The sequence below is a fragment of the Schistocerca cancellata genome, chromosome 4 (genome assembly GCF_023864275.1).
Source record: "Schistocerca cancellata isolate TAMUIC-IGC-003103 chromosome 4, iqSchCanc2.1, whole genome shotgun sequence".
Classification (NCBI taxonomy): Eukaryota; Metazoa; Arthropoda; class Insecta; order Orthoptera; family Acrididae; genus Schistocerca; species Schistocerca cancellata.
The window spans coordinates 405,626,623-405,639,049 of NC_064629.1; the positions used below are offsets into that span (position 1 = coordinate 405,626,623).

The window sequence follows — 12,427 nt, forward strand, 5'->3', positions numbered from 1 at the left end:
CAGAAGATGTGTATCGGAAGACATAAACACAACTAAGTTACCAGAGGATACAAACAGCACCAAAGGTGTCACAGATCTCATCACCAGTGCCCTGGTGTCACTGCAGCTTTAAGCAGCAGCCAGAAGGTGGTCAACCACAGCCAACACAGCCTCCAGCTGTTTATGAACAGCAATCAATTCCCCTTGTGTCTCCTCACAGTGACCACATTCCCTGTCCATGTCCTGCTTTATAAAAACTGAATAAGATCTCAAGAAATAGAAACAAAACAATAAGGATTAATTGCAAAAGTACAGACAGACTCCCATAAAAGAGAAAATTAGCCAACTGTGACATTACTGAGGTTAGAATGTACACAAAATATAACTGAGGTGAATAAAAAAACACTAAAATATGCTCTGTGGAGTTCTCACTATGGCCTAGGATCGCGAGATGTACTAGCTCTTAAAACAGAAATAAATTTCTTTTCTGAAAATGTATTTATTAACAGTAACCTTTCAATAGAAACTCTGCTTACATGAAAACCACTGCAGGAAATAAATACACAACCTCTAAAGCACTGATCTAAACTGTATGTGTTTATTAACATGACATTTAAACTGATCCCCATGACATGGCGCTTCTGAGAGCAGGAAGCCACCTGAGAAAGTTGCCTCACACTAAGATATGTACTAAAATTTATGCATTGGAATCATAAGAATAAATTAGTACACATTAGTCTACACAGTAAAAAAAGACAGGTATAAATCAGTTCCTCACAGAAGTACACAAGAAACAGAAACTAAACTAAATTACTGTCTCAGAAAAAATTGCAAAGCTTCAGACACGAGCTCTCTGCTTCACGACTGTGCCTACATATTTCTCAAAAGTAGACTTGACAGGTGGTTACTTTCAATAAAGAATCTAAATCATGGTCATTAATGTATCTTTCAGTCTCTATCAACACAAGGGCTTACCATATGAAATTATAAGTGCTATAGTGATACTGTAGCATTATTTTCAGCAATTAATTTACAACAGTAGGCACTGTGTTAAATACCTCAATGCATCACTGTAACTGGGTATCCCACAAAACTCATCTCCAAAATTTTGAATCTTTATTTCACACATTTCAATGCAGTAGTCTCAAGTGCAATATGAAGAAATTTTCTTATTTTTTAACCCACAATGGAGTACCTGGGTCACGTACTATGCAACAGCAGCTTCACACTGCGACAACTGATAAACTATTTAGCCATGAAAAATCTCAAAGACTTACAATCATTTTTAGGCGAGGTGAAGTATTACAGCAAATTCATACATGAATTTATCCAGATTTGCCAACTTTATTAAAAAATTAAAAAAGGAAAAAAAAAAACAATGCAATTACTGCAAAAACAGCTCTTCTGCTGAACAATTTCCACCACTCAATATACCCTATCACCCCAAGGTACAACACCTCAACACCGGTGCTTTATCATGCATTCCAAAGGGCTCAGATGCTGATTTTTACTCTAATGAATCACTTTACTTTTGCTTACACCAAATTTTACAGAAATCAGTGAATGATATTGACCAAGTGCTGTAACATGTCCTTAATTATATCCATCAGGGAAACATCTTCCTATAAACATCACTGCCTCTCTATAGATCTTCTTCTAGCTGCACCAAAACATAAATGTGCTGCATGGTTACGGAATTAAGAAGCATTTCTCAGTGCACTGAGAGTGCTACCTATAACTCCTTTTCAGAAAAGAAAGCTAACCACATTAAGTATACACACTTGTTACAAAATAAGCTTCTTCTGCAGCATTCCTTTCCCTAGTGACACTTGTTTCATGCATGCTCTGCACTCCCATTTAAAATTAACCAATTAAAATCTGTGTGTCACACTTAAGTCTTACTATTTGTAATACAGTTGAATGCTGGACTCCTTACTTCCACATTGGCAGAAGCTGGAAGAGTTTGAGCTGCTTTGTGTGCACTCACTGCCACTAGTGATAATAACAGTAATAGTAATAACAATAATAGTAATAATGAAGTGTATGCACTCGAACAATGTTGTAGCCATTATACAGTATGGTCATGAACAGTCTGAAAAGCTTTGAGGGGTGTTGCAGAGTAAGTTGTGCTGAGAAATAATTAATAAGAGAAAAAATTGATTTGTTGCACTGTTCCCAAGTTAATTAGCATTGAAGTTAGCCAATCAGGCCATTACATGCACAAATTCAACTGGCCTTCCAGATACAATTAGTGTCAGTTGTTCTCATAGTGTAGGTGATAGTGCACAAGAGTGCTCAGCCTTTGGCTCAGGTCTGATTCTTACAACCGTCCCATGTCCAATTTCTTTATCACACAGTTGTTCAGTTTTAGCAAACCAAATGAAGAATATGTTTGGCGACACTGCCTCTCGTGGGCCACTTGGATCTGCGCACACAACGGCCTGATTGACAAATTTAATTGCTAATTAACTCAGAAATGGCACAGTATGTGGACTTTCTGTCTTAACAGTGATTTCTCATCACAAACTGCCTTGTCACAACCTTACAAGCTTTTCAGACTGTTTCTCACCATCCTGTATAGTTACTATTTTGTTGTGCAGTCAATAAGTTCCTTCATTTGTTGTGAAGTGAAAAAGCATTTTCATGAGATATTCAGGTGCATGAGATGCATGTGTCTCAATTTTAATGTAATAGATACATAGTACAGAGTATGTGTGTAGTGAATGGATTATGCAAGGAGGATGATGATTGTTGCTTCGTTTCACAAGTTGTAACCCCCATCACACTGTCCCATGTGTTAATGCCAGTATTTAAAAGAAATGTAGTTAATCATGAACTATGTAATAAGACTACAGTGTTTCAAACCAGTCGTAACAGAAATAATCTTTCGAAAATAATGTCCATTCATGACCAAAACACAACTGAACCATTTTCTTTTTACCCTTCAGAAAATTACATTTTACCCCTTAGCACGTACTGCCCTCAGGTTGGTAACCACCGTCTACTTTCTAGTGAATTGGATGACTACTGGGTAGTCATCCCAGAGCCGTTTCCTTAGCAGATGCTTCATTGTTCAGTTTGAGGCATAGTGTGGATGAAGAACTTAGCCAAGTGTGACTACACTGGCTGGGTATTAGTGAAGAAATTGAGGAGACAGTCCATGTATGTGTACCCTGTGTGCAGAACCAATTGACACTGCCATTCAACTACTTAACATGGAAAAGCCGGTAGCCACAGAAGCGCACAAACCAAGATTTTGTGGTTCCATTCTCAGGGTCCATGCCACTGTCTAGTGGTGGATCCCTTGCCAATTTTCCATATATGGCTGACCAGCATGCCATCCACCACAACCACAGTGGCCTTCAAAGCCCAACAATTTTTGCCTAACACCATTGTCTCAGACAAAAGTCTTCAATTCACATCAACACAGTTTGCATCTTCTGCTGCATGAACAATATTTGACACCTCAGGAGTAAATCATTTCTCCATCCATCAAATTCATAGACTGAGCCATTTGTGTGGACCTTTTAAGTCACAAATGGAAAATATGATACAAACAACACAGGCCAAAGCCATGACAAGTTTCCATCTTGAGCTTCTGTTAAGTTTAAATGGGAAACATTCACAGTGACAAATTATCAACAGTCCTGATACGACATAAATTGTGAATGGCAGTTTTTTATGTAACACAACAAAGTATTGTACAAACCTCTAATGCAAGAGGCCATAGCTCTTCAGCCAATAGATGGTTCCTAAGAGCACGTAATTTATGGTGACCCCAGAAAGTGCTGATGGGTAGGCAGGGTTGACCAGCTGCTGCTAGCATTCCTAATAAGTCAACACAGCTTAGCACCTGATCACAACAGGCCACAAGTTCTGGAGTTTGGCGGCCAGCTAATGTCACTTTTGCTGCCACTGCTAATGACCTAAGACATACAACATTTATATAAACATATATGTATATTTTACTTCTTATCAGAATAAATAGGCATAATAATAATAGAGAATTTTTACTAATATTGGAAGTTCTGTGTTGTCTATTAAAATAGCTATACAGCCAAAAAGTATGAAATAAGTTTGTTTTTATTTCACTCTCAAATTAGTGCAAGAGGAAAATCTTTTACATACAAAGTACACTTTATAACGGGATGCAGTTGTAGTCTTTGTAGAAATTACTGGAAAAGTTTAAACAACAAACAACTTTTACAATGAGAACAAAGCAGCCTCAGTATGTGTAAATCTTACAATATTCACTGACAATGCACTTCTAGATAGAACTGCCAAAGCAATTTAGATATACTGGTAATGATAAATAATTTATCCAACAATGACAGGCATGTGTTAACAAAAGATATATTAATTTATTAGAGTGAGATAATAAGTCAAACATTGCAGATGAGAATCTTAAAGCTGTCCTCACATGGAATGCAAATGCAAATGTGATGGGGAAAATTTCTAAGCATGAACAGCAGAATAAAGCATATCATATGGTCTCAATATTCTGCAAAATTGAACTAATGCAATGACAGTTTGCTTTCCATGTGATAGACTAAACAGACTATACATCATAGAGAAATATAGCTTTCTTACAGTAAAGTGTCATATTTGGAAATTCTTTAATTGGAACTTGGGTACTATCAAAATGACACTGTTTCAAGACACCAGTCCATAAAACTCTATAAAAATGCATTGCCTTTGTTCAGTTTATTACAATACAATGTCTGGGAAAGAGAGTTTAGTAAAAAGCATATTCAGAAGTTTTACTAAAACAATGTCTACATGCAGCTGTATAACTGCAAAGGTATGGAAAGATCTACAGCTTTTTCACTCAACGAAAATATTTCCACCGATTATTTAGAAGTGAAAACAATGTTTGAGATTATCTTGTAAGGTATGGAGGCAAAGAAGTCTATGAATAGGCAGTGTACTTTGTTGCATGCCATTTTCCAATTTGATTTATCAAGCACACAATTTTAACTCGTTAAAAATGTTTCAAACTTAGTTTGCTTGTTGAAACCTGTTCTGAATAATATTTTGCATAGGAGGAAGTTGTGCTTCTAGGTGTTTAGCCAAGTTGTTGATTCAATTTTACTCACACCATTTCATTGAGCAACTCATCGTCTTCTGCAGAAGCCCCAAGGTGCACTGTTATGTGTATGTGCTTTCTGGACTCCGATTAGACTAGACTGTAAACTATTCTTGGCCTCATGCCACTATTTATAGGTGAGTGCAAGCCCTGATGCCCACTATCCCCTTCAATGCTGTTTTGTTTTCCAGAGTGTGCACTGATATTCTGTGAAACAAGCATTCTTTCAGTGATTCTCAACTTTGGTGGGTGTGATGGCCAGCAAGATCTTAATAAATCACGTGCCAGATCCCAAGCCCTGTTTAAATTAGAACCTCCATCCCTGTTTATTAGGTTTCCTGACATTTTTATTTTGATAGATTCCTCAAATTCTTGTGTCATCCTGTGTCCCTACTGTTGAACTGTGCTCTTTTAGCACCAAACACTACAGAAAACAGGTCACTTATTGTTGAAAATTAAAATACATGCACCATAATTTGTTAGTTTTAGCAAATGAGAATAGTTGCTTTAAAAATACACATATGTTCATTTATTAGTGCTAACAGGCAAGAGTAAGTGCTTTAAGCTATGTAGCAAAACAATGTTTACAACAAGAGATGATTGTTTATCTTTTATAATAACTGTGGTTGGGCACCAGTTGTAATCATGTTTCATTGCTGCATGTTTAGCTAGAAATGGACCCATCTACTTCTGGGCTGCCAGTAACAAGGAAATGAAGATGCAGTCTGCCATTAGATGAAGAAGGACTATGCTACTCTCTGAACTACTACTTAAATAAAAGGGACTCCAGTGACTATGACACCTCTCCTGCATCTGATAATGATCTGCTTACAATCCCCAAGATTCAAGATCGTCTTTCGATTTAAATGTAAGTGATGATGACTCCTGTTCTGATGAGGTTCATGATACTATATTTGACTCCTGATAATTATAATGGCATTGAAGAAAATGATACCACATAATTTGTAAACCAACTGGACAAAATATAACAAGATTAATTTTTAATTGGGATTCAGACATTAATATTTTCACCAAATATGACATCCCTTCTGATGTTTACAAAATGATAGGAAGACAAGGCATATTTAACAATATGATATCAGAAACAAACAGATATGCAGCACAGAAACTACGTAAAATGCCAGGCAAGAAAAGACCTTGAGTAGCCAATCAGGCTGACACTTCTGAGAAAAAAATATGAAAGTTTATTGCTACAGACAGCTCAGCAAGCATCTAAGTCATGAAGTGATGTCATGGCATTTGAGACACTAATAACCCAAGCCACATATCAGCGAAGTTTTTGTCAGGCCACTGGTAGGCTGATACGCAGTACAGGTGAGATGTCAGATCCTCCACATGGAATGTTTAAAGCAGTTGCAAATGTAATGTTGTAACTTATGTTCACAATAATCAAACAGTCATTTGAAGAATGGTGTTTCATAGATACAAGAAAACATAAAGAGGTAATGGCATTATTGAAAAAAAAGTCTCAAAAGAACAGTTATAGAACTGCCATTCAATTACTATTTTCACAACAAATGAAAAATTCCAGTATTTAGAAAACCTCTTTCAAATTCCATATTTTGTACAGAATTTTAATACCATCTCAATAAAACAGTTTGACATTCAGAGAGACAAGTGTACAATATGAGGCATCAATAACTTTATACAAAAAAGTTGTGTATGTTTTGACAAGCCCCAAAATGTACAGTAATCTCCCATGACCTGACAAAGGAATTTGAATGTGTGAACTCTATACATGAAATTATTTCTCATATTAGACAATGATTTTGCAAGAAGTCCTACAACATTTCATTCTAGTCTCAATATAGTTTCTTTCTGCATTAACTATTTACCCCTACTACTCAGTTCTGTTTGCCAGTCACAAATTTGTGCTCATAGAAAATGAAATGATAAATCAAATCCCCACAAATGTCACAGATACCATTATTTTATCTGTATGTATTTCATCTGAACACAGATGATGACTTAGAAACCTAGTTTACAAACTGCTGGTGAAAATCAAATGGCTTTCAAATAACTTATGAGCTGAAGGAAGCAGAATTTATCAAATTCCTAGGGTTACCTTGAGAAATACATCTACAACAGTCTTTCACACAATAATTACTTGACAAATAAACAGTTTGCCATTAGTCTGCTACCTTAATTTATCAAAATAATGTTATTATTCTGCCCTGACCTGTTCTCTCCTGTCCTGTGCAACTGGCATGGACACAAAATCTGTAGTGTATCACACTTATTTTGGTCTTTCATAAAGTACAGAGTTATTTTTAGGGGAATGCAGGCAGTGCAACCAAAACATTGACATTAGAAAAAGCAGTTATTATAAACATGTTTAACACACAGCCCCAAGAATCGTATGACCTGGTCTTGATTACTGCTTAAGCATTTGGGATCTCCCACCAGATCAAATTAAATGAAGACATAGAAGCAATTCAGAGGCTTGATGCTAGGTTTGTTACCAGTATACCTGAAGAACATCTGACCATTGCAAAAATGCTCTGTGAACTCAACTTGGATCCCTGGAAGGAAGGCAATGTTCTTTTCATGAAACACCACTGATAAAGTTTAGAGAACCAGCTGACTACAGAACGATACTAACATAAGTTTCTAATAAGGACTTTGAAGACAATACAAGAGAAATTTGGGCTTGTACTCAGGCACATAAACAGTTGTTTATGCACCATTTGTGTGTGGCAGAGGAAAAGGGACAATTAGCAGCAGTATGTTGAACTGTATGGTGACTTGCAGAGCATGGAAGAAGATGTAGATAATTTTGAGATCAAAATATATTAACTGTTCCTTATCTTTCTGATTATGAATAGTTTATCTGTATCTATAATAATTTTGAATTATTTCTGGGATATCATTTTCAACAAATGTACTATCAGGATTGGTTCCAGAACACGTTTCACCATAAGGAATTTTTCACTTGGTGGCCCTCCCATCTATTCCCTCATACACTTTTACCTGTTTCATTTTTTTACTAATTGTAATAAACACCCCAAGCTGCTGCTATGTCCTTTATAGAAATCTTATAGGTGTGGTGGCACTGGCACCCCTCTCAGCTTGACAATCCAAGTGACAGTTTGTGTTGCTATTGTTACAACATAAAGCCAAGCACCGGAATGCCAGCCAATTGCATGCTGACCTACCTCTCTCCAGGATGACAATTCGACGGCAGTGACCTCTATGCGAAGAAGATATAATGGCTGCGCCGACTGGTAGTGGCCCAGTTCTACAGCAGCGTCAAGATTAGGCACTTCAAGACCAGGGACTTGGGAATTGTATATACTGAAGAGATTTCTTATTTGCATGTCTCCCTTTGCTTGAGACACTTCTGTGTCACTGACAAAGTTAAGTATTGTCATTGCTCATTTCATAATAAAACCCATTTATACAATTTGCTTGAACTGTTTGTCTAGCGATCCGAGAAGGCAGGCTTCCTAGACCCCGCATATTCAAAGACTAGGCATGATTAAACATCTTTGGCCTTAAATCAGCCCTGTATACAGTAAGAGGAAAAAGGAGAATTTCATATTTCCTGGTAACGCATTAAATCTGCGTGCCCAAAATTTGTAGAATGTGGCCATGAAAATCTGTTAAAGATTCAAAAAATGAAACTTACATAGCTAAGAATTAAAAGCATTAAATAAAAAACTACATGTCACCCTTGTCCAGAAATGTTATTAGATAATAAGAGAATTTTTAAATGATTAAAGCAATATTTTTATTGCCTTTTACACTAGTATGCCAAAGTGGAATACTGCAACATCAATATATTGCTAAAAAATTACATAAATGTGGAGCAACAACATACACATCATTTGCTTGGGGTGGCTAACTAGAGATTCACTTCTACAATGGAGAAACAGAACTCTGGTTTCAATCAGTTTCTCATTCTGTGACTTCAACAGTACTTCTGTACATTGGCTACTATTTTTCAAATATTAATCTCATATTTAATATGAATATTGACTTAAAAACAGGAGAGCAACCTGATTTAGGTTTTCTATTATTTCCCCAAATTACTTCAGGCAAATGCCAGGATGGTCCCTACCGTAAGGCCATGGCCAAAAACACTACGTGATCAAAAGTATGTGGATACCCCCAAAAACATACATTTTTCACATTAGGTGTATTGTGCTGCCACCTACTGCCAGGTACTCCGTATCAGTGACCTCAGTATTCATTAGACATCACGAAAGTGCAGAATGGGGCACTCCGCGGAACTCATGGAGTTTGAATGTGGTCAGGTGATTGGGTGTCACTTGTGTCATACATCTGTACATGAGATTTCTACACTCCTAAACAGCCCTAGGTCCCATGTTTCTGATGTGATAATGAAGTGGAAATGTGGAGGGACACATACAGCACAAAAGTGTACAGGCTGACCTCATCTGTAGACTGACAGAGACCGCTGACAGTTGAAGAGGGTCATAATGTGTAATAGGCAGACATATATCCAGACCATCACACAGGAATTCCAAACTGCATCACGATCTGCTGCAAGTACAGGGTTATTACAAATGATTGAAGCGATTTCACAGCTCTACAATAACTTTATTATTTGAGATATTTTCACAATGCTTTGCACACACATACAAAAACTCAAAAAGTTTTTTTAGGCATTCACAAATGTTTGATATGTGCCCCTTTAGTGATTCGGCAGACATCATGCCGATAATCAAGTTCCTCCCACACACGGCGCAGCATGTCCCCATCAGTGAGTTCGAAAGCATCGCTGATGCGAGCTCGCAGTTCTGGCACGTTTCTTGGTAGAGGAGGTTTAAACACTGAATCTTTCACATAACCCCACAGAAAGAAATCACATGGGGTTAAGTCAGGAGAGCTTGGAGGCCATGACATGAATTGCTGATCATGATCTCCACCACGACCAATCCATCGGTTTTCCAGTCTTCTGTTTAAGAAATGCCGAACATCATGATGGAAGTGCGGTGGAGCACCATCCTGTTGAAAGATGAAGTCGGCGCTGTCGGTCTCCAGTTGTGGCATGAGCCAATTTTCCAGCATGTCCAGATACACGTGTCCTGTAATGTTTTTTTTGCAGAAGAAAAAGGGGCCGTAAACTTTAAACCGTGAGATTGCACAAAACACGTTAACTTTTGGTGAATTGCAAATTTGCCACAGGAATGCGTGAGGATTCTCTACCGCCCAGATTTGCACATTGTGTCTGTTCACTTCACCATTAAGAAAAAATGTTGCTTCATCACTGAAAACAAGTTTCGCACTGAACGCATCCTCTTCCATGAGCTGTTGCAACCGTGCTGAAAATTCAAAGCGTTTGACGTTGTCATCGGGTGTCAGGGCTTGTAGCAATTGTAAACGGTAAGGCTTCTGCTTTAGCCTTTTCCGTAAGATTTTCCAAACCGTTGGCTGTGGTACGTTTAGCTCCCAGCTTGCTTTATTCGTCGACTTCCGCGGGCTACGCGTGAAACTTGCACGCACGTGTTCAACCGTTTCTTCGCTCACTGCAGGCCGACCCGTTGATTTCCCCTTACAGAGGCATCCAGAAGCTTTAAACTGCACATACCATCACCGAATGGAGTTATCAGTTGGTGGATCTTTGTTGAACTTCGTCCTGAAGTGTCGTTGCACTGTTATGACTGACTGATGTGAGTGCATTTCAAGCACGACATACGCTTTCTCGGCTCCTGTCGCCATTTTGTCTCACTGCGCTCTCGAGCGCTCTGGTGGCAGAAACCTGAAGTGTGGCTTCAGCCGAACAAAACTTTCTGAGTTTTTCTACGTATCTGTAGTGTGTCGTGACCATATGTCAATGAATGGAGCTACAGTGAATTTATGAAATTTCTTCAATCATTTGTAATAGCCCTGTACTATGACAGTTAGATGCGAGGTGATAAAACTTGGATTTCATGGTCAAGCGGCTACTCATAAGCCACACATCACATTGGTAAATGCTAAACAACACTTCACTTGGTGTGAGGAGCATACACATAGGACAATTGAACAGTGGAAAAACATTGTGTGGAGTAATTAATCACTGTACACAATGTGGGGATCCGATGGCAGGGTGTGAGTATGGCGAATGCCCGGTGAACGTCATCTGCCAGCATGTGTAGTGCCAACAGTAAAATTCGAAGACTGTGGTGTAATGGTGTGGTCATGTTTTTCATGGAGGGGGCTTGCACCACTTGTTATTTTGCGTGGCACTATCACAGCACAGGCCTACATTGATGTTTTAAGCGCCTTCTTGCTTCCCACTGTAGAAGAGCAATTCAGGGTTGGTGATTGCACCTTTCAACACGATAGAGCACCTGTTCATAATGCACGGTCTGTGGCGGAGTGATTACATGACAATACCATCCCTGTAATGGACTGACCTGCACAGACTCCAGACCTGAATGCTTTAGGACACCTTTGGGATGTTTTGGGATGCCGACTTCGTGCCAGGCTTCACTGACTGACATTGATACATCTCTGCAGTACAGAGCTCTGTAAAGAATGGGCTACCATTTCCCAAGAAACCTTCCAGCACCTGATTGAACATATGCCTGCAAGAGTGGAAGCTGTCATCAGGGCTAAGGGTGGGCCAACACCATAATGAACTGGAGGGTGCCACAAACTAGTAAGTCACATTCAGCCAGGTGTCAGGATAGTTTTGATCACATGGTGTACCTGTCGCATGCTTCTCATACTAGACTTGTAAATATTTAAATGTCTGTATATGTGAATTAGTTTATGATGTTGTTAAATTATAACAGTAAGACATGTCCATATTCTTATACATAGCATCTACAGATGAATAAGACTACTACTATTACCACTACTTCCACTACTATTGGTACTATTACTACTACATATTTAATTGGAGCTATACTCACTTAACCATCCTAATAACAATAGTGTGATCAACTTCAGGATTCACAGTTCCAGGTGATATTGGCTGCAGAAGATGTAGCATTCTGTCACAAGCATCGAGAAGAAATCTGCACATATAATGAAAATTAATCAGTAACGGAACTAGTAATGAGTCAATACAATACAGAACATAGTAAAAACTCTTATTAATACAATAACAGAACTTTTAACAATGCTTTAAATTAAAAGGTAAAAGATGTGTGTGTTCTTACACATATACACCCTTATAATTATCTGCTTCATTTATGATATATTTACACCTATTGTTATATTTCAAGACCATTTAATCAGCATAGATGACAGATATAGAAGAAGAGTAAAGAGGAAAAAAGTACCATATATGCTGGAAGAATAACAAAGAAAGAAAATATTATTTTATCTTCTCTATCATATTTTCAAATTTCATTCTTCTTATACGACTCCAATCCACAAATTTCT

At 38.0% G+C, this 12,427-nt stretch overlaps 1 protein-coding gene across 1 annotated transcript in view; it reads right to left on the reverse strand.

The window, feature by feature from the left end:
- The window catches only part of LOC126183882 (zinc finger FYVE domain-containing protein 26), a 329,860-nt gene that overhangs the window by 55,218 nt on the left and 262,215 nt on the right, over positions 1-12,427 (reverse strand). The window contains exons 24-25 of the mRNA XM_049926187.1: positions 11,953-12,057; positions 3,689-3,905 (exon numbers count right to left, since the gene is read on the reverse strand). Coding sequence (XP_049782144.1) covers positions 3,689-3,905; positions 11,953-12,057 — 322 coding nt within the window. The remainder of the gene's footprint in view (positions 1-3,688; positions 3,906-11,952; positions 12,058-12,427) is intronic.